Source organism: Brugia malayi (assembly GCF_000002995.4).
Source record: "Brugia malayi strain FR3 genome assembly, contig: Bm_v4_ChrX_scaffold_001, whole genome shotgun sequence".
Classification (NCBI taxonomy): domain Eukaryota; kingdom Metazoa; phylum Nematoda; class Chromadorea; order Rhabditida; family Onchocercidae; genus Brugia; species Brugia malayi.
This window is the reverse complement of record NW_025062479.1, coordinates 7,350,309-7,370,235: the sequence shown is the minus strand read 5'-3', so window position 1 is coordinate 7,370,235 and position 19,927 is coordinate 7,350,309. Positions and strand designations below refer to the sequence as shown.

General features: G+C 32.1%; 2 protein-coding genes across 2 annotated transcripts; one reads left to right on the top strand and one right to left on the bottom strand.

The window, feature by feature from the left end:
* On the bottom strand, nt 1–1,058 carry Bm2017 (Uncharacterized protein; the record flags this gene model as incomplete). Its single annotated transcript, XM_001898997.2, has 4 exons — nt 1–108; nt 244–408; nt 591–751; nt 998–1,058. 4 exons carry the CDS (start codon nt 1,056–1,058, stop codon nt 1–3), a joined length of 495 nt encoding a protein of 164 aa, XP_001899032.1.
* Nucleotides 1,059–10,624: 9,566 nt separating this feature from the next.
* Nucleotides 10,625–19,455, top strand: Bma-klp-11 (Uncharacterized protein; the record flags this gene model as incomplete). Its single annotated transcript, XM_043073978.1, has 24 exons — nt 10,625–10,737; nt 10,933–11,037; nt 11,204–11,328; nt 11,649–11,773; nt 12,575–12,738; nt 12,920–13,018; nt 13,099–13,295; nt 13,524–13,693; nt 13,858–13,954; nt 14,026–14,117; nt 14,209–14,406; nt 14,543–14,683; nt 14,802–14,899; nt 15,041–15,278; nt 15,476–15,625; nt 15,740–15,844; nt 15,918–16,066; nt 16,279–16,375; nt 16,546–17,051; nt 17,237–17,322; nt 17,520–17,658; nt 18,086–18,156; nt 18,986–19,115; nt 19,236–19,455. 24 exons carry the CDS (start codon nt 10,625–10,627, stop codon nt 19,453–19,455), a joined length of 3,615 nt encoding a protein of 1,204 aa, XP_042929912.1.
* Nucleotides 19,456–19,927: the final 472 nt, after the last annotated feature.

The window sequence follows — 19,927 nt, the reverse complement described above, 5'->3', positions numbered from 1 at the left end:
TTACGCCTTTCGCAATTTCTTGAATATTTCTTCATCACTTGGAAATTCTTTGCGGTCAAAATGAAATTCACACCGAATCGTGAACGTTATCGTGGACAAACGGCATTTCTGAAATTACTCAGTTTTTTCAGTGACTTTTCAATCGTCCTAATAATGACACATTTGTATTAATGGTAGCAAATTATCGGACTCTTTAAAGGAATGCATATTTCTGTGTTCGTTTTTCCAAATGTAGCAACTTACTTCATTTCGCCATATGTACCAATCGGTACCGCGTTTCTCATGATGATATGTTATGAATGCAAAGCATGATCGATGCGTTTGGGGTATTCGTTTAATTAGGTATGCGGTATCCGCATTTGGACACAGCAGGTTGCAGTAACTGCGTACGGTTCCATTTACTGCCTCCTTTGAAAAACATTAATTTGGTCTATTATTGGACATCATTAGATAAGGAATATGAATTCTGTTGCGAATAGGACACCTCTAATTGCTTTTTTTCATTTCAGTTCATATTGGCATATTTTACGCGTGGAATTTAAATTTATTGGGAAGATTTGATAGGAATTAATGATTATAAAAGACCTTACATCAAAGCAAACAGAGTTATTTCCTGGTACAGGTCTCCATTTATCACTTGGATCGTTATCAACGCCTGTTTCGCGCAAGGCTAAATTACAGGATGCGGGTTCACTACTGATTTTGTCTGAACCGACTCCGTTTTTTGTCATACATATTAGATCTCTCCATTCTAAATCAACTGCATGTTTGTTGGAAGACCTTGCTTTTAATCGTATTTTTCAAACAGTATTTTGAATTTTATAAAGTCATCCTCAATTTTGACGTTAAAAACTTGGTTTGGACAGCTTTACTCTTCATTTAAAGCATTGTTTTGAAATCTTATTAACATATTTGTAAGGACATTTTTTTTCACCTGTTCAGAGGAAATAGATGTTCAATTGAATGAAACGCTGATTTTAAAAAGTAGTTAACTTACGCCAGTGAACACTATTGGCAGTAGCTAGTGATAGGAATATGGCACAAAAAATATGGCGCATTTTGACTGACGGAGTACTCCTGTTCAAATTATTTTTATACTTGGATTTTGGAAAATCCTGTATCTTTTGGAACAGGTTTGAATTTCTCGTTTTTAATCCATCTTCCCTGATTTCATTTCAATCCGCAATTTATCATGGCATGTTTTCGATGGATGTGCATTATTTTCGTTAAATTGCGGCATTGTTCCTTTTCGGTTTTTACTTTCAATTTAATTTCAGTGATCATTACGATAGTACAATTGCTTTTTATGGTGCTCTTGATCTAATGTCCTTGTATATTTTGCCTTAACGTATGTTGAGCTATTGTTTTATCTTATGAAAATATGAATAATGAGACTTTTTAATCAGTTAAGTGAAACGAATGAGACTTCTTTTTAATAATGACAAATAATTTGTCATCTCTTTGCTTAAAAACTAACTTGTCCATGCGAAAACTCTCATGATGTATGATCTTTCTGGAATGCACATGTCAGTCATATCATTATCTTTTAAATTTTTAGTGAGGTAGTATTCGTTCGTGAAATGATTCGTAGTGGAAATTTTTTTGCCCTATTTAATGTCACTTGTTACAGCGCGCAATGTTATGTCTTTAAGTGATATCTTTGTTATCAGTATTGCGAATACTTCGAAGCATATTTATCACATAAGAATGTCATTCTTATTTCCATTCTCTTCCACTTGAGAAGAAAATGATTTCATCAGTAGTATGTCAGTAGTTCAAAAAATCATTTCACTTATAATGAGAGCAATTAAAATGCAGGAATGAATTAAAGGAATAATGGGACTTTATGTTGTGTTAGATAAAGTTGCAGCCTTTACGAATGAGACTTTCAACTGCAGTAATCTAGATTAATTGCTCCGAGGAGAATTTAACAGTCTAGTATAAGCACAAATGGTAATATTAATAAAATAAAATTATTTATATAAAATACGTTGATTAATTGCTATCCAAAACATATCGTAAAAAAATATATGTGTTCAATACGACTGAACTGTTATAAATCAGTTTTCATCCATCTCATACAGCTGTTTGTAAATACACATTTATAAGTTTTTGATTGGTATTCCGAATTTTTTCATTGATGTGAAGGATGTCGGTTTTAAAACACGGTTGTAATAAAGGCTCTTTATCGCACATTGTTGAAGTTTCTATCCTGAGAAATGTTCATTTAATCTGATGAGTTACCTAAAAGAGTAGCAACATTACTCTTGCGGATAATAGGTAGTTCATGTCTTTTCAAGTCATCGCTTTTGTCAGACGCCTTCAATTTATTGAAAATCTATGGTAATTCTTCAATATTATTCTGTTTAAGTCTTATGCTTCTCGACTCCTAATGCTTTTACTGATGTTTCGCAAAGCTGCGTAGAGTTTCCATGCTATATGAAGCATTGTTACAAATTCAGATTCTAAAAGTACGTTTTTGACTGAAAAAAATAGAACAGTCTCCTATGTTGTCGGTAGTACGCTTGACATTTTTTCGTTGCAAATTATAAAATTCTCCCCACTCAAGGACATTTACACGTGTAATTGTTTTACCTACTATGTATATTTGTCACTACATGCAGTTGTCGGTAAATTCCTCCCATTTATATATTTTTCTTTGTTAGCTTATCATTTGTTTTCGTTAACACCTTTTATTTTAATAACTTTTTTTGCATGTATATATATATATATATATATATATATATATATATATATATATATATAACAGCTTTTATTTGCAGAAAGATGCTTATCATTTCTCCTACCTTTGGAAGGGCTTCATGTTTTATAAGGACATTTTGATAATTTACCATTATTTTTACATTAAAAATGATAACTTTTGATAATTTGATAACTTTTTCTGCATACTATATATATATAATTACTTTTGGTGATCTTTTATTTTATGCATATTTCAAGGATATCCCGTACTCCCATAAAATTATTTTTGATTTTTAGCGTCGCCCTTGATAATATTTTCTATCTACAAAATCGTATGTTCTGTTTTGCTTTGAAAGTATCTCCAAACCAACTTTATGTTTTACCAACCAAAATTTTTTTATCAACATATCGTCTATTTGCTAAGAAATGCTTCATTGTATTTTTTAGTGAAAATACTGTTCTGAAAGTGCGTATGAATTTCAGTACTTCTTTGCAGGTAAATTTTCCCAATAAGATACACTAAAAAGGAGTTTGTATAGATTTAACTATAAGATTAATTTTAATTCTTTGTTTTCCGAGTCTTCTCTTTGATATGAAATTTTTTAAAGGAGTTTTTAAAACGACCGCCATTATTAAAAACATTTGAACTTGTTTTTTTTTGCTGTCTTTTCGTACTGTTTATTGCAACAGTCACATTACATGCACGAGTTTCCAAGTTTGAAAATACATACTGATGAGGCGAAAAAAGTTTACCTTATCAAATTCAGCAGATATGATAAAGCTGTGATAAACAATGTGATTTACAACAAACTTCAATTATTTAAAAAGGCTGAACTTCGAATTAATTCATGCTGTAGCCCTGTCTCTCTTTGTATCTTTAACAGGAAAATTGAGAGGAAGAACTTATTATGTTTATGATGTGTGGTAAAGAGATTTAATTTGTCTTTTTTTTTGTCTAATTTGTCTATTCCATATCCTAATGGCATGCAGCTTTTTGTTTGTTTTTCAGCGTAATGTGGTGTTTTCTAAGCTGATTTGTTAATATTTTCGAATCATTTTTTATATCGAGGTTTACATTCACAGGAAATATTTGCGGAATTGTGTAACTGAATCATACTGTATTTGTTCTTAATGTTTTTTTATCTTTAAACAAATAAAGAATGTTAAACGCATTGGTACCTACAGTTTCTGCAAAATTAACAATTATAAAAATTATGACAAAAGCAAATAAGAAAAAGTGTTCTGTTACTGAGTCTGTTGTAACTCATACTTGTTCCTAAAAATGCGATTTACATACAGTATTTGTTAGCGTTATTGTTTTCACTGAAAGAAGTCGATATGCAGAACTTGCTCATGATTAATCAGGTATTCATGGCTATTTGGTCTCGAAGCAGTTTTAAAATTATTTCTGAAGTGTCGTTTACGTACCACATTACATGCACGAGTTTCCAAGGTTTTTCAGTTATTCTAATTAAAAAAAATACGGAAATGGAGCTGGTCAGACAAACGCTAATAGTAATGTTTTCGAGCGCGAAGAAGGCAATAAAAAAAAAAATGTAAAATTCACAAAAAGTGTAAATCTCTCAATGTTGACTTTTTTATTCCATTATTACTCTGCTCCAGTTGTATACCATTTTGAGGGAAAATGTAATCAATACTTTTGTATTTTAAAGATTATTACTTTAAAATTCAAGGATATATGCCGGATTAATATTTTTGCCAAAGCATGTTGTGATTTTATCAAAGACAACCAGGTTGGATTATGAGAGACAAAAGTACCTACAGCTGAATTGCACTCAGTTTTGTGCACCGGTTTGACATTTTATCACTTTCATTATTTCTGCACAAAATAAAGAAATTTTACGAATAAGCTCTACGAAACTCGTGTAATTATTTTAGAGGAATTCTTTTATTTTTACTTTTTTTATTCCAGCAGTTTTGTTATATTTTGTATGCTAGTTTATTGCTCATATGTCTATAGCTATTGTCCGTTATATTTTCCCAGTTAAAAAGAAGTGCCAGCTGGAATTATAAAGGAATGAAAAAGAAACACATCTAACAGCAGAATTATGTTCGTACTGCATGCCAATATCTTAAGTTATTGTTTCGTTTAATATTCGCAATTAGTCTAGTTTGTAAGTTGGTTTCTAGTTAGAAGTAAGGAAACATTTAACAAAAAACATTGAGAAGTAGATGAAGAGGAATTAAATTATAATGTTAACAAAATAAAAATTGGTATCCACTGCTCTCCTTTTGTTCATAGAACTATTTACTTGATAGTACATGTTTAAATAATTTTATTTTCATGATTAAATATTTTTAGCCATTTTTCAACTCATGAGGTCCAGATTTGTATTGATATCTCTCAAGTCTGTCATTATCTAGGCTGAGAATGGTTTGTTTCTGATAAATATACCTATTGTTTAGATGACAGTGACTTTGTCGTATTAAAATGATATTCTTGAAATTAAACTAAGTGGTTTGCAGAATGAATTCATCTCTATCCTGGCAATATTCTAAACTTTTAGAAATTGAGGAATTGAGGTAGAACTCGAAGCGAATATACAATGGAGTAGTGTGGCCTATGCAGATGCTGTGTTTTCAGCTGGAGGTGATGTATTTTTTTGGTAGCTACTAAAAAAACGCGTGACAGATGTCGTTGGCTTCAGTACGGATCCAGTTGGGAATTTTAATGATTTCCTTTACTAAACTTTTTATATAGATGAATGGTACAACTACGATAGACTTTAACTCACCTAATAACATCCAACATGCAATAAAAGTTGAAGTGGCACGTTATTACAGTTCAGCTGACGGGTAACACGTAATAGCTGACTGCCACAGTTGAAGAAGATTCCCTGTATTCTTCACATTTAGTGATTTGTGTTCAATGCAGTTTGATTCTAGATAAGAAGCAAATCTAGAATCAAATCTTCCAAGAACTCAAGTTCATTAGAGAAAATGTTTCGAAGTTTTAAATGTTTAAAATATTAGAAATGTATAAGTCGGAAGGTTGTTATGTTTGCTTGTTTATTCAGGTTTATTCTGGGGCAGCAAAGTTCTGAGGCTTTGTTGTTTGTCCTATTATATAGCGGTGTTAACGAATTTTTAGTCTACATTCTCCCAAATTTTGAATGTCATATTAACTTTAATCGACATGAGTTTTTACTTTTTTAGTGGTGGTAAACTGATCTATTTAATTTTGTTCGAGCATGCAACATAATGTACTGAAATATTAAGTGTGATTTATCATCCCAAACAACAGGAATTTAAGCTTACATCAATGACTTAAATTAATTTGGGAAACGTCAATGAAATTGACACTAAAAGTAAAATTAAATTAAACAAAAAATTGCAATTATAGATTATCATGTAGAGATAGCTTTTCTGCAATTATGAGGTATTTCTTTTTATAATCTATGATTTTTCAAAATGTGTTTTTTAGTGAACTGTGAATTTAGTTAGCTATGTGGAAATGTTAATCATTACGACCAGCGAATAACCCAATCGCCTAGTTATCAAGGAATCCAAATTCCAATAACCAGAAGCAATTTTTGGTATAAAATTGAAAATATTAGAATATATTTCAAATAGTAGATTTACTCAGACATAAATCTCCTTTCCCAGTAGTAGTGTTAATTTCAGCAAAACATTATTTCTAATAGATTATTTCTAATATTCAAAAAACTGTAAAAATTTGGCAAGTGATGAATCAAACATAATGCTGAAGGACTTTTCGGAATTTTAGAACCTAGTGTTCGGGTTCGTTTATTTCAGAAAATCGTTTTGAAAATTTAGTCACACTTATTCAATTTTATTCAACCTTTTCGTTAACATCACCATATTTCAGCAGCAAATTTGGTTCCTTCATTAATCTTTGTCAGATATTTGAATCAATAGTCTTTGTTTTCTAGAAAGCATAATAATCTTAATTTAATTAGCTTTTGTTGAACGTTGATGGATGAATAGAGAATAAAAACGTTTTCAACTTCTCATAAAAAATAAAAATTTACGAATTAGTGATTAAAAATGGGACAAATGAATTACAACAATATGAGTAAAAATAATTTAGTTGTATAGACATTTTGTCTCATTAAGTGAAACGAGTTCAAACTAGAAAGTAATTGAATCAGCAAAGTGCAGATGCGAGGAAAGGACTTCAAAATACTTGCTGGAGTGAAAATTACAAAGTTACTTTGTATCAAATAAGATAAAATAAATGATCAAATAAACAAAATCGACTGGCCTTGCAATTGAATCTGTTTAAAAAGTGCTTGTAAACATCATGCATAAAATTAGACGTTTATAAAGGGTATGCAGATGCAGCATATGCTTGCTTGTATCTATTATAACTCTATTCGTCTTTCATAGTAGTGTTTATCCGTTTGCTTTGCATCAGAGAGAAGCAACAAAAACTTCTAAGTGAAGAAGAAAATATTCGTAACATGTATTAATTAACTCTAAGATGATTAAAGGAAGTGGATGAATGCTTCTTGTAAATATATTCCCCATTCTGCTTCCATTTCTTCATGCACTTTTCTCACCATTATGATATATTTTAATCTCTTATCAAGCTCAGACTAGATTAAAATATTATGGACACTCGAATCTTCGGCTCTTTTATTTTTTATCTTCCAAAAACCAACATTTGTCAAATACCTTTTGGAAGCCAAAATACTTATTAATATTTTTCTTTCAGTCCATGCTAAATTTTGTCCTATCTATGTGATTATGCATAATGGAAAGATGAAATTTACAATTAATTAACTGACAAGAAATCGTTTTTTGCTTTTAGGTTTCTTAATTTGCTTGAATCAAATATAATTTTATGCCAGATATGAACAGAATGATGGTTTTGTTCCAGCAGGAATTACAAAGTCTGAAAACTTATAGGTCTCAAATTTTCAAAAAATTCGAATTTGTTGTTACTTCTCGTGAGCCCACTGTTGTTTTCTCTACAGTGGATCATAATTAAAATGGCATGAATTTTTACACTTATTTATTTTCTGGTTAAGGGACATCCAAATAGATACAAGCCATAAAATGAAACAATAAAGTACCGGATTTATTCCAAATGATTTTTAAGAAGGGCTGGATTAAAACAGATAATTAAGCAATTAATGTTGTCGAAGAGTGACGCTTAGCTATTATCGGTGCGTAGTTATAGAACTGTCGAAATGTGTCTCATCATAGATCAAAGTTCGGTTTGAAAAGTTTTGAATCTCATCTAACAAGTAGTTCACCACTCCTTATTCAGTTTATTGACACATCTGAAGAGAAGTGTCATAGTTCAGAGCGTTACGAATTTTAAAGCTTCGAAGAGATTTTACTTTGCACTCTATTCATACTGTTATTTAAAGATAAACTAAAGCTGTGCAGTTTCAAAACCATTCATTTTCAGCAGTGAGGCATGTGCATATCGATTCTTCATCCTCCGATATTACTCCTAGAAGTGAAGCTGCGCTTTAGCCACTGTTTCTACTCCGCCTCTTGCCTCTCATGGTCACCATAGCTGTGTAACGTAAGGTCAATAGATTGTGCGGTGCTATCATTCAATAAACGTATACCTCATCTATTCTACTCTCTCTGCAATTCATTTTCCACTTTCTATACTTAAGCGTAATTACTTAATTATTCTTGTACCTAATTCATAAAATGTTGAATCTATGATATTTTAGAATACATGATACTCATTGTAGATATTAACATCACTGAATGCTCCAAAGGTGAAGTGCTTGTGCTGTTTTCCTAAGTCTCTATTTAATAGTACTTTCTAGTCTTTCCGACAGTCAGTGTTAGCCTATACAACTATATTTCAGTCCTTTGCTTCAATCAAATTCTTCATTTTCACGATAATAAAAATCCGAGATTACTAATTAATTTTATGAAACTTTCGTCATTTCGTTAAATTCGGAAAAATTGGGCTGTCTGTTACCAGCTTAAGAATTTTTTTAAATAATAATATACTGAATAGATATCATTAAAATGGAAGTGATCATTCACTAAGAATATGTTCTTGTTCGCTCTTACCTGCTGGACCGAACGATATATATTTGGTCGCTATTATTTCCCCTTTTTATTTCGCTTTTATTTTTCCTACGCTGTCTTTTAGTGTATCATTTAAGTACTGATTTCAAAAATTCTGTTTTCTTTTTTCCTTATATTAATATATTATATCATTTAGAAAAGTTTCTTTAATTCCTAAAAACATGGGTTTGAAGATTTCAAACACTTACTCTGATTCATAGACTGAATTGGCAGTCCATTGAAATATACAATGTAAATAAATGTGTCGGATAATCCAAATGAAGTTTTGTCTTCTGGACCATTTATCCCTTGCATAAGCGAATGCCAGTTCGATATGTTCATTACAAATCGCCCATATATATGTTATTTCCACCTAGATTTTAGTAAAAAATCAGAATATGAGGATCGACCTTTACCACAATTAATTTTACTTGCTTTCTAAGGTACTTGTTTACTTCATAGTGTAAAAGCGCACTTAGTATTATAATATTAAAATATGCAAAGTAGTAGGAATTACGAAATGAAACAATTAAATATTTCTTATGAAACAATTCAATATCGAGAATATAATAGATATAATTAAATACCGAGAGAATGCACGAATATAATAAATCACTAGCACCACGTACTTCGGAGCAGGAAAGATTTTTTTTTTATTAACTCACTGATTCAATTGAATATGAAATATGAGGTGATCATGGTTTGTAACAATGCATATAAAGCAAGTCAAAAATTTCTGGTACATTTATTAGAAATATCAGCATATAACCAAACACATCAAACACATTATATTTATATCTGTTTTAAGCCTTTGGCCTCATTTTCAACTCTCGCTTTCATCATGCATAGATGTCATTTTTTTTGGTATTTTTCTTGTATTTATTACTTATTGAAATGTTAAGTACAACGGCATTGATGGGATGGAAGTTCTTTCTACTCCTTCTGAAATAATTATAATGTGTATAATGACTGATGACAATTGCAGATGCATCGATAGGATGCTCTCGTCCATAGCGGTAGCCTGACTGAATTGGCTTTATTTTGAAGTCTGTTTTGGAACATTCGAAATGTTTGAAAAACTCGAAATTTTGAACCTATCGATAGGTTTATTAATATAGTATTGATGGGGTTATTGGTAGACATTTGTTCGCGCTATGGAATTTTGAAAAAAAGGTTAAAAAAGCATTGAAGCAAATAGAATTTTCTATTGATTTCGTTGAAATGAGTTAAAGTGGGGAGGGAGCTTATATAAAGCTAAATTTTATCTGGATATAATGAGCAATAGTAGAAGAAGCTTTTAAAGTAAAAGAAATATCTATAGTAATATATTCTCATAAACTTAAAAATATCTTTAAAGTTTAATATTTTCCTCAAAAAGAGATCCTAAAAAAAGGTTTTGTGAAAAATCGAATTTTGTTTTAGAGTTTGCAGCTGATTTGGTCGAGAATTCATTTTCATGTTGTGGTGTTATATAAAGGCAATAAAGATAATATAACGTTAGTTGGCTTTGAAGTTAACTGGAGGAGGAAGGTATCAAACTTGATAGGAAGCTATGTACTGAAAAGTTTCCATGGCAATAGTGGCCTAACCGGCACAACAAAGGAATTTTACTTTTCCCTGTCTCCGTTGAAGGAGCGGGAACTAATTTAAGTAGTTCATCTTCTTTAAAAAAGCATTTTTTTTTCGTGATCTATATTTGAATGTAAATAAAGTTAGATATGCTCTGCTTTTCGCATAGCCTTGTTTCTTACGTTGCATAAAAATCGCTAATTCACCTTTTTGGTGCTGAAACGTCAGCGTATCTTAAAGTGGACTTATCATTCATATTGCAAGTCGTTATCACTGTATTAATTTATTCTAGCCAAATCCAAAGTTTAGCGATTTTTAGGCGGTTATGGTGTCCGCACCATCCAGGCCACGTCCCGCAACTGAAAAATCAGAAGCAGTCAAGGTGATCATCCGTTGTCGTCCGTTATCGGCTTCTGAAATATCTGATGGTTACCAAAAGTAAATACTTATTACTTTGAAATACAAACTAATTTACTGTTATCTTCTATATCCTTGACGAATAGTTGAAATACATTCATGCTTATTTTTGTTTTTAAACATCTCTCCCACATCAGTTCTTCCTGCTTCTGATGCTTATCTGTTTTCACTAGCTGTTTACTTTTGCTTTTAGTATTTCATCTCTTTTAATTTTAGTATTGTTGATATTCAAACAAATCGTGGTGTAATTGAATTATACAATCCAAAAGAACCAAATGAACCTTCGAAAATATTCACATTTGATTCAGTTTATGATCCACAGTAAGCACTTATGAAAATTTCATAATACAAGTCCTTGAAATGGATGCAAATCGTCTCATAAATTTGTGAACGAGGAATATTAAGATCGAAAATGAAAATATGGATTTGTACTTTCCAAGTCACAGAAATTGCACGTAATGAGATATTACTTTTTTATATTTTTAAGATCTAAACAGCTCGATCTTTACGATGAAACATTTCGCCATCTTGTCGATTCTGTGCTTGAAGGATTCAATGGAACGATTTTTGCATATGGTCAGACAGGAACAGGGAAAACATTCACAATGGAAGGTTGGACTTTTTTTTATTGGACATTTCTTTATTGCTACGTAACTATTATTAATTGAAACGGACTTCTGGAATATTCTGGTAACATGTCAAGTCACCTTGAAGAGTGGTGAATTAAGAAAGGGATACTAATTCGATATTCTATGGAAGTTTTTTCTTATCAAAATATTAAATTGCTTAGTCAGTATCCTACGTCCAAACAAAGTATGCGTAATTACTGCATAATATAAATAAAAGAACAACTTAGTCTCACAACAATGTGATAAATAAATAAATATTTATTTATCCCAGTTTGGATGTAATCTGATACATATCTTGTCTAGGTGTTCATGAGGATCCTGAATTGCGTGGTGTCATACCGAATGCATATCACCATATTTTCCAACATATTGCACAATCGCGGAATCAACAGTACCTCGTGAGAGCAAGCTATTTAGAAATTTATCAGGTTTCTTGGACTTTTTTCTTTATTTTTTTCCAAGATTTCTAAGGCTGAAGTTGTTAAGGACTTGTAAGGATATGTTAGGGTGGTTTGGGTGGTTTTGCTGGTTATTTGCTAATAATTACGTTACACGAAGTATTTATCTATATTGGCAATATATTGATAATTTATAAAAAGCTGACCAAGACAAATGGTTTAAAGGCATTGCCTCACAACGAACGCATGATTACATTGAGTAAAGAGCTGTCAGATGACCTTTATTCTTATATGGCAAGAATTGGGTCTTAACACTATGTCAGTTGCTCATAAGAACGATTAGAAAACCTTTACGATATTTCGATATTGCAAGTAGATTTGGTTTAGAACAAAAGAGCAACATATTAAGTAATGCATATACTCTTTGTTAACAGCTGTAACATTTCATGAGTAACCCACCTACAGTTGGATAATGAATGATTGCTTATATCACATACATTTTTGAAACAGTTTTATATTTGCCTAAGGAATATTTGATTAAAACAATCTTTAGTCCCTCAGATTTAACACAGTTTTATTCCAACATATTATTCGGTTTTTCTGACAGAAACATTTTAACAAATAAATTGGCATGTCGATTCCAGAAGCATGCCGGTTACAGCATGATCTGCCTGACACAATTTCGTTTATTTAAAAAGTGATACCTGCCAGCAATTTTAATATACATGTGCTTGTTTAGTAAATTATGTTAAAAAAGTTGTATGAATTGGAGTCAAAAATGTGTTGAATAGGAAATACTTAATCATTCATTTTCTTTCTTTTTAATTTCAGGAAGAAATTCGCGATTTGTTGAGTGTAGATCCGAAAATACGTTTAGAATTAAGGGAGCGTCCAGATGTTGGCGTTTATGTGAACGGTCTTTCATCATTCGTAGCAAAATCTGTGGAAGAAATTGAGCACGTTATGTTAGTCGGTCATTCAAATCGTACAGTCGGGTTCGTATTAACCTTTTTTTTTTTTTCTAGAAGAAAGTGAAATACATGTTTTCATTAGTATGTCAGCATATCATTTCAAAAGTGGATGTTTTTTTAGTGTTATTTCCCAAAAAATGAGGAAGGAAGTGTTCAACTATTTGCATCACTTCACACTTCAGTAACTGAAGTGTTCAATTTTCAGGAGAACAAACATGAACGAACATAGTAGTCGTTCACATGCAATTTTCATGGTGACAGTCGAGTGCAGCGAACCCGGTTTGGATGGTCAGAATCACATAAGGTAACCAAATCAGGTTCGCATCCTGAATGGAACAATGGACAGCGTTATGCAGCTTGTATATATAACAAATCTTTTTCTAGAGTCGGACGATTAAATCTGATAGATTTGGCAGGCAGTGAGCGTCAGTCAAAAACGGGATCACATGGTGAACGGTTGAAAGAAGCAACAAAAATCAACCTGTCTCTTTCTGCTCTTGGCAATGTTATATCAGCATTGGTTAGTGGAAAGAGTACTCATGTACCGTACAGAGATTCGAAACTAACACGGTTATTACAAGGTATACAGCTGTTTTAATATATTGAAGTAGTTTTAACGTGACAAAAATCGTCAAAGTCGTTAGTGACAGTGAATGCAGTTGTTTGGGACCTCCTAGTTATTTGTATAACCATGTGAGTAGCCTTATCCCGTCACATCTTTAGATTCCTGATTATATTAATAATAGTCGCTTGAGTCACTTCCTTTGTTATGGATAAAGTTTGCATATAATTATATGCAAAGCCTTCAGATTCACTAGGCGGTAATTCGCGAACCGTAATGGTCGCTAATATTGGACCTGCGTCGTATAATTATGAAGAAACACTGTCTACGTTAAGATATGCAAATCGCGCAAAAAAAATCAATAATCAACCAAGGATCAACGAGGATCCCAAAGATGCGCTTCTTCGCGAATTTCAAGTTCTCTTAGTATCAGATTGCGTGTTTATATATTAATGCGAACTAGCTCTTCAAGAAAACGTCATATTGCAGAGCTACAGTCTCTTATCTATTTTTGGTCTTGTTTTATTTCAAAATTTGATTTACTTCATTTGATTCTTATTATAGCGACATATTTTATTAAGGATGAGATTACAAGGCTTCGAGAAATTTTGGAACAACGAGCCGTTAAAAAAAAAAAGAAGGTGTGTGTTGGCGGAAAGAGCGAAAGTGATGATGAAGGTTGGCAAGAAAATAAAAATCTCCTTTATTGTATTTAATGATGAGTTACGCTCAACGAAATGGTTTTACAGCTATTCCAAGTGAAGAATATCTTAATGAACAGCAGAGGCGTTTGGAAGATGAAAGACAAACCATCATCTCTAATTCAAACATTATTGCAGAGGTAGGATATTTTACTTGCATCTTGAATGTAAGCAACCGCTCAATATGACCTTGCTGCATTTTTTTATTCGAAATTAAAGATATTTTTGAAGGAAAAGAGAAAAATACTTGCCGATCTGGAAGAAAGGGTTGAGCAGCTAGAAAGGGAACGCGAAGCACAAACTGCTGTAGCTGCTAAGATTCGAGCAATGCAAAGTAAACTTCTTTCTGGTGATAACAGTTTGTTGGATAAGACTCGCGAACAGCAAAAATTGCTAGAGCAGCGAAGAAGACAACTAGCTGAACAAAAGGTTTCAAATTTTCATTCAAAGATAACTTTGTGAAGGGCTGATAAATAATTTTGATTATTTCATTTATATGATTTATATGATTGTTTCTGGATTTTTCTCCTTAACACTTGTAATGAATTATAAAAGTACATTTAAGAACAAAGAACGCGAAATTTTGCAACAGTTGGAAGCACAAGAAGATAATACAGCAGAAATACATGAAACATTTAGTAATTTGAGACAAGAAGTTGAAATAAAAACAAGGAAACTAAAAAAATTATATTCCAAGCTCCAACAGGCATGTTTTTTCTCTTCAAACATGGAAGTTTGTTTAAGTTTTAAAGTGAAAATTGGAAATTTAATGAAATTAGGTCATAATAATACATAATACAAAACTGAAAAATGAAATTATTCAGGTTCGTTCGGAAATCAGTGACGCCTCTGCAAGTCATTCACAGGAGAGGCAAGATTTGGAAAATTCAGTAACCGAAATTAATAAAGAGTTAAAACTGAAGTAAGTTTTTTAGCTATGATGTGAGCAGTCTCAGTGAATCGTTCTGTATATTATGAAATAATGTTCTTTAATCATGCTTTATTGTTTATTGGATCGTTTCACTTAAAATATTTGTGATTTCAACAGCATTATCTTACATAGATTGCTGATTGTGGAGAATTTCGTGCCACAAGATGTTCGTGATCGCTTACGTGAAAGAGCATGTTGGGATGAGGATGTAGGTACTTGGAAACTTTTAAAAATCGGACAAAGTCGGTCCAGAAGCACTACATTCGAAGAATTATGTCGTTCAGGTGGCGGCGATTCTGGATTAGGCGTCAGTGATACTTCGACTAATATTGATTATTCTATTGTCCAAGATCTTATTAGCAACCGACCGGTAAGAAACACCCGTATGTGTTCTGTAGGGATATTTCGTAAGTGTGTTTTAATGAAGATGTTTATTTTTAGAGAAATTAAAAAGCGAATACAAATTGAGATAAAAATGAATTGTGTACATTAGTTAGTATGTTTTTTTTTTTCTTTTTTTTTTTCGGTTTATACTGAATAAATGATGGCAAGCAATTAACATTACAGGTGTCAGTACCTGGCATGAGGCGACCAATATGTGATTACGAGCGAATGTGTTTGACAAGATTGCGACAACAGTTGAGCACGCAGTTAAAATGTGAACAGATAAGATCTACCAATTATGCAAACGAAGCTGGTACCATGATCTTAGAAGGGGTGACTTTGTTTGATATTTTAGTTTTTCAAAAATTGCTAGTGTTCACTTTATAAGCAAGTTATAAACTTGGAAGTAATCTTTATTTTTGTGATCATTTAATGGTTGTTTAATAGATTCTGCGATTTTGTGGTGAAAATGTATTGACATTCACTTCGTTGGAAAATTTAGAAAGGCGAACAAAGTTGTATGAAACTTTCGAAGTCGAAGCTGGTTTACAGGTATATTATTTTTAAAACATATTATTTCGTGCGAAAAATATGAATATTTCCTTCGATTTTGCAGAAATTTCAGGCTACCGCTAATTTCGTACGGTATAACGAAGAACAGGAACAGAATTTTATTGTTGATATTTCAAGAATTCCAGTGCTGCGAAATTCAAATCAAACCGGCCGGTTTCCTGTTTCAGGTCGGTCGATGCCGAGAAATTCTTCATTTTTCAAGTCAGTACTCCTTTTATAATTGCTTTTACATCTGATATTGGCAGTGACTTGAGGTAGATTATCGCGTTTCAAAGGACAATGAAACGTAACCGAGGCACGCTGTAAGTAACAGGATATACGGGCAATTATTCAACAAATCGCTTCAAAAAGAATGTTTTTCAAAACAAACATCAGTAGTAAGTCTAATCAAATAAGTTTTTCACTTTTTTCAGACTATCATTAACACATTCAAAAAATGTACGAGCCCGCAGCGCACTTGGAAGAGTGGTAACAACTTCGAACAGCTGCACACCGAAAACTGGAGGTTTGGTAAAAGGGAAAGACAACCAACTGTAGATTCGGGAACGTTATTCAAACAAGTGTTGCAGCAAAACCATCTCGCACTTAATTTATTTGCTTCAAATTTTTTACGTCAGCAATATTCACATATTGATTTATGCCATTCGTCATTATCAACTCCTAATAGTTCATTTGTTCAGAAAGATTCTTATGCTGCAAGCTGTACTGTTGTCCCAGAAACTTCTATTATTATCGCGAATACAGTTGCTAAACGTTCTATCCATTATTCATCTTTGCCAAATGTCCCTAGGAGTATACCGTATCAACACGACAAATTGTCAATAGTAGTTGGAATCAGTCAGGGTACTGACTACTTGAGTAGAAAAACTAGGACTGGTTTTGAGGAAGCATCATTGTTCGCGGATATTATCGTTACTGATAGCAACTCACTACATCAGAATTTGACCGAGAGTGTAACAGGAAGTTCCAGAAATAATCGACTGAATTTTAACAAAAATGATAGCGTTGTGCAGTCAAAGTTTAAAAATCAAATATGGAATTCATGTTATCAGCAGATTTATGGCGACGTCAAGAAATGGATGATAATGGACCAAACAGACACGTTATATGTAACGCCTTTCTCGTACGAGGGAGGAACTGTTCGTGGAAAAAGGCATAACAGCAGAATTCCAATATTGAATACGAGGTTTATGCCCGTGCTTCTTATTTGTTTTATTAGTTATTATTGCTTTACTTGCTGAGGTTTTATGTTCACGATTTTCTTTCCATAAATGCCTTCATTATAAAACAATTAGAAGTTATGACCTTTATAATCTATAGAGATGCTTACATATCGTTTGATTGTAATTTTACGAGTTCTCATTATCGCAGATCGGAAACTATAGCAGCTCAGTGTTCACAATCCTCTGAAAACTGCAGTTTGTTCATTCAGTCTTTTTCGACATTTACAAGGCGAGGTATGCCTTTTAAAAGCAAAATACCACTTTTGTTTAAAATTGTAAGGATTTGAAACGTAGATATTCTATCTGCAATACTTGAAATTTTCTTCGATTTATCCACCATTTAACAATGAGAAAATATAAAACTGAGTTAGGTTCCATGTTAGATTATAAAACAATAACTAAATAATTAAGATTAGGTTTTCTAATTTTAGTCAATAATTCACTAGCAATGGAAGGGTCGTGTGAGAAATTAGCAAATGGTCTGAAAGAAACTCCCTTCAACATTTCAAGGCAGTTATTGGAGCGATGTGCTTTTTGTAGACAACAAAGCATCTCATCATACACTTCCAGGTAAGTTATCGATTGTTCTGTTTCCTATCTGTTGTATCATCATGAACATAAGTGGTGAATGAAAAGTCAAAAGCTGAATATATAATAGATGCAAAAATATTATGTTGTTACTTGAGATTGGAAAATTACAACCTTATGACAAGAGTTTGTCACAAAAACGAGATGTCACAAAAATTTTCTCCCAGTAGCATTGTAAAATCTCACAAAAAGTGCCAAAATTACCATAATCAGACGTTTAGAAGATTTAAAATGCTAGTCTTACAAAGGATCGTCTCCATCACCTTGATATAAATGATATGATGGATGAGATGAATATTTGTTTCTGTGGTTATGGTTTTTTCATGTTAACTTATTTATCTGTTCTACACGGTTATCTATATCTCACATCCTTTCATCACAATTTTGCAGTTTTTTTTTTTTCTTGCAGTTGCCATGAAGACATTGTAAAGTTAGCAACATATTCCGAGTCAGCAAAACCATGGGAAGTGCATACTCACAGTTAGTTTTCTTTTTCTGAATTTCATTTTGTTTGCAGTATAGAACATTTGATAGAAACAAAATATGACAACAATTAATTTGGACGGTTATTTTCCTTTAGTTTTAACTCTTTTAATGGGTAATCTCCATATCTTTGTGAACATCAGAAACTTACAGGTTTCAAATGTATTGACTGCCAGATATTTTATTTTGCCTCAAACTTGGGTAATTAAACCAACAAATCAACATTATAACAAAGCGTAACGAATAGATAAAAGATAATTATAAAACACTAAAATAATATCAAAAACCACCCCAAAACGTAGAATGAACAACCGTAATGGATGGTTGGTTAATTTATATACAGAACTGAACTGACAACCGGATATCCGGCAGAGAACATTTGACTGATATGAAACAAAAATTGCTAATAAGGGGTTTTTTATTGTGTGAGAAAAAGGAAGTAATTAGCATAATGGCTTAAATGATCTAGACATAGATTAATCACAAATGCGGAATTATTTGGTGATTGACTTGTCAGACATCTGGCAAAAGGTATTAGAATTTGAATGTAATTTAAATGTGTCGTTTTTTACGACACTTTGGATGATTCATCATCGTATCATTCATAATATGAAGTGAGACCTTTACTACTGCCAGTAATATCATTCACTATAGGATGATATTTCTGGCAGATGCACCTAACTGTATTATAAATATTAACTCATTATTATAATGTTCATAAATAATCACTTTAGATATCTTTTGTAATGATAATTTAATATCAGTACATAATGTGTATAGTTATGACAGATCTGTAAATTGACTGTTATGATGACTTCTACTCCAGGAAAAGAGTGGCTGTTAAACATGGAACCTAGAAAGGCAAAAAAAATAATGAAACTCCGATTCTGCACATCTTCAAGCTATTCATTATGTCGTGGTCGAGGAAATCTGCAGTCAATCAGATTTCCGAAACGGTTTGTTGCGATTTAAACTATAAATTTTGATTAATCATTGTTCTCATTTTTTTTTTTTTTTTTTTTTTTTTGTTAAAATAAAGGTATGAATATTGAGAAATTGTCAAGATACATTTGTAGGTTGATATTATCAGTCAAGAAGAAGAAGATATGTTGTACAAATCGATGCATTTATGCTTCGGCTGCTAGTAGTTGTTCATTATCCGAGCAAATCAGAAAATGCTATGAAAAATCACTGCACCTGAAGTCACTGTACAACATTATATCTACTTTCGCTGTTATGGCTCTTCTGCTTGCTTTTATAATACGTGCTCTGGAGGTATTTCTTTGCAAAGTATAAAGACCGATTTCAATCAATTGAGTTACATAAACGACAATAACTGTTAAATGCAGATTAACCATTACATTCATTTTTTTTGTGATTACAATCAGTAAAATCAGAGTCACTGTTTTGGCTTGTTCCTTTCCCACTATTTTTCACACATATGCTTTCTTTTACAGTAGGTAACATGAAATTGAATTTTAATTGTGATAACATATACAAGACTTACTTAGCAGGATTGTTTAACGTGTGAAAATGTGTATATAATGCTGTAATGATTTATGCTCAAAGACCCAAATTAAAGGATGTGACTGATTTTTAATTCCTCCTATCAGGCTTAGATAAGGCAACTTAATTGAAACTTAGTCCAAAATAACACAGGTAGAATTTAACAGATAGATTTCATTACAGCGCACCGTATCAAAATGGAAAATCATGTGTTAATGAGATGAATGCTGTTAATAATGTTATTTACTCTTATATCCCAAAA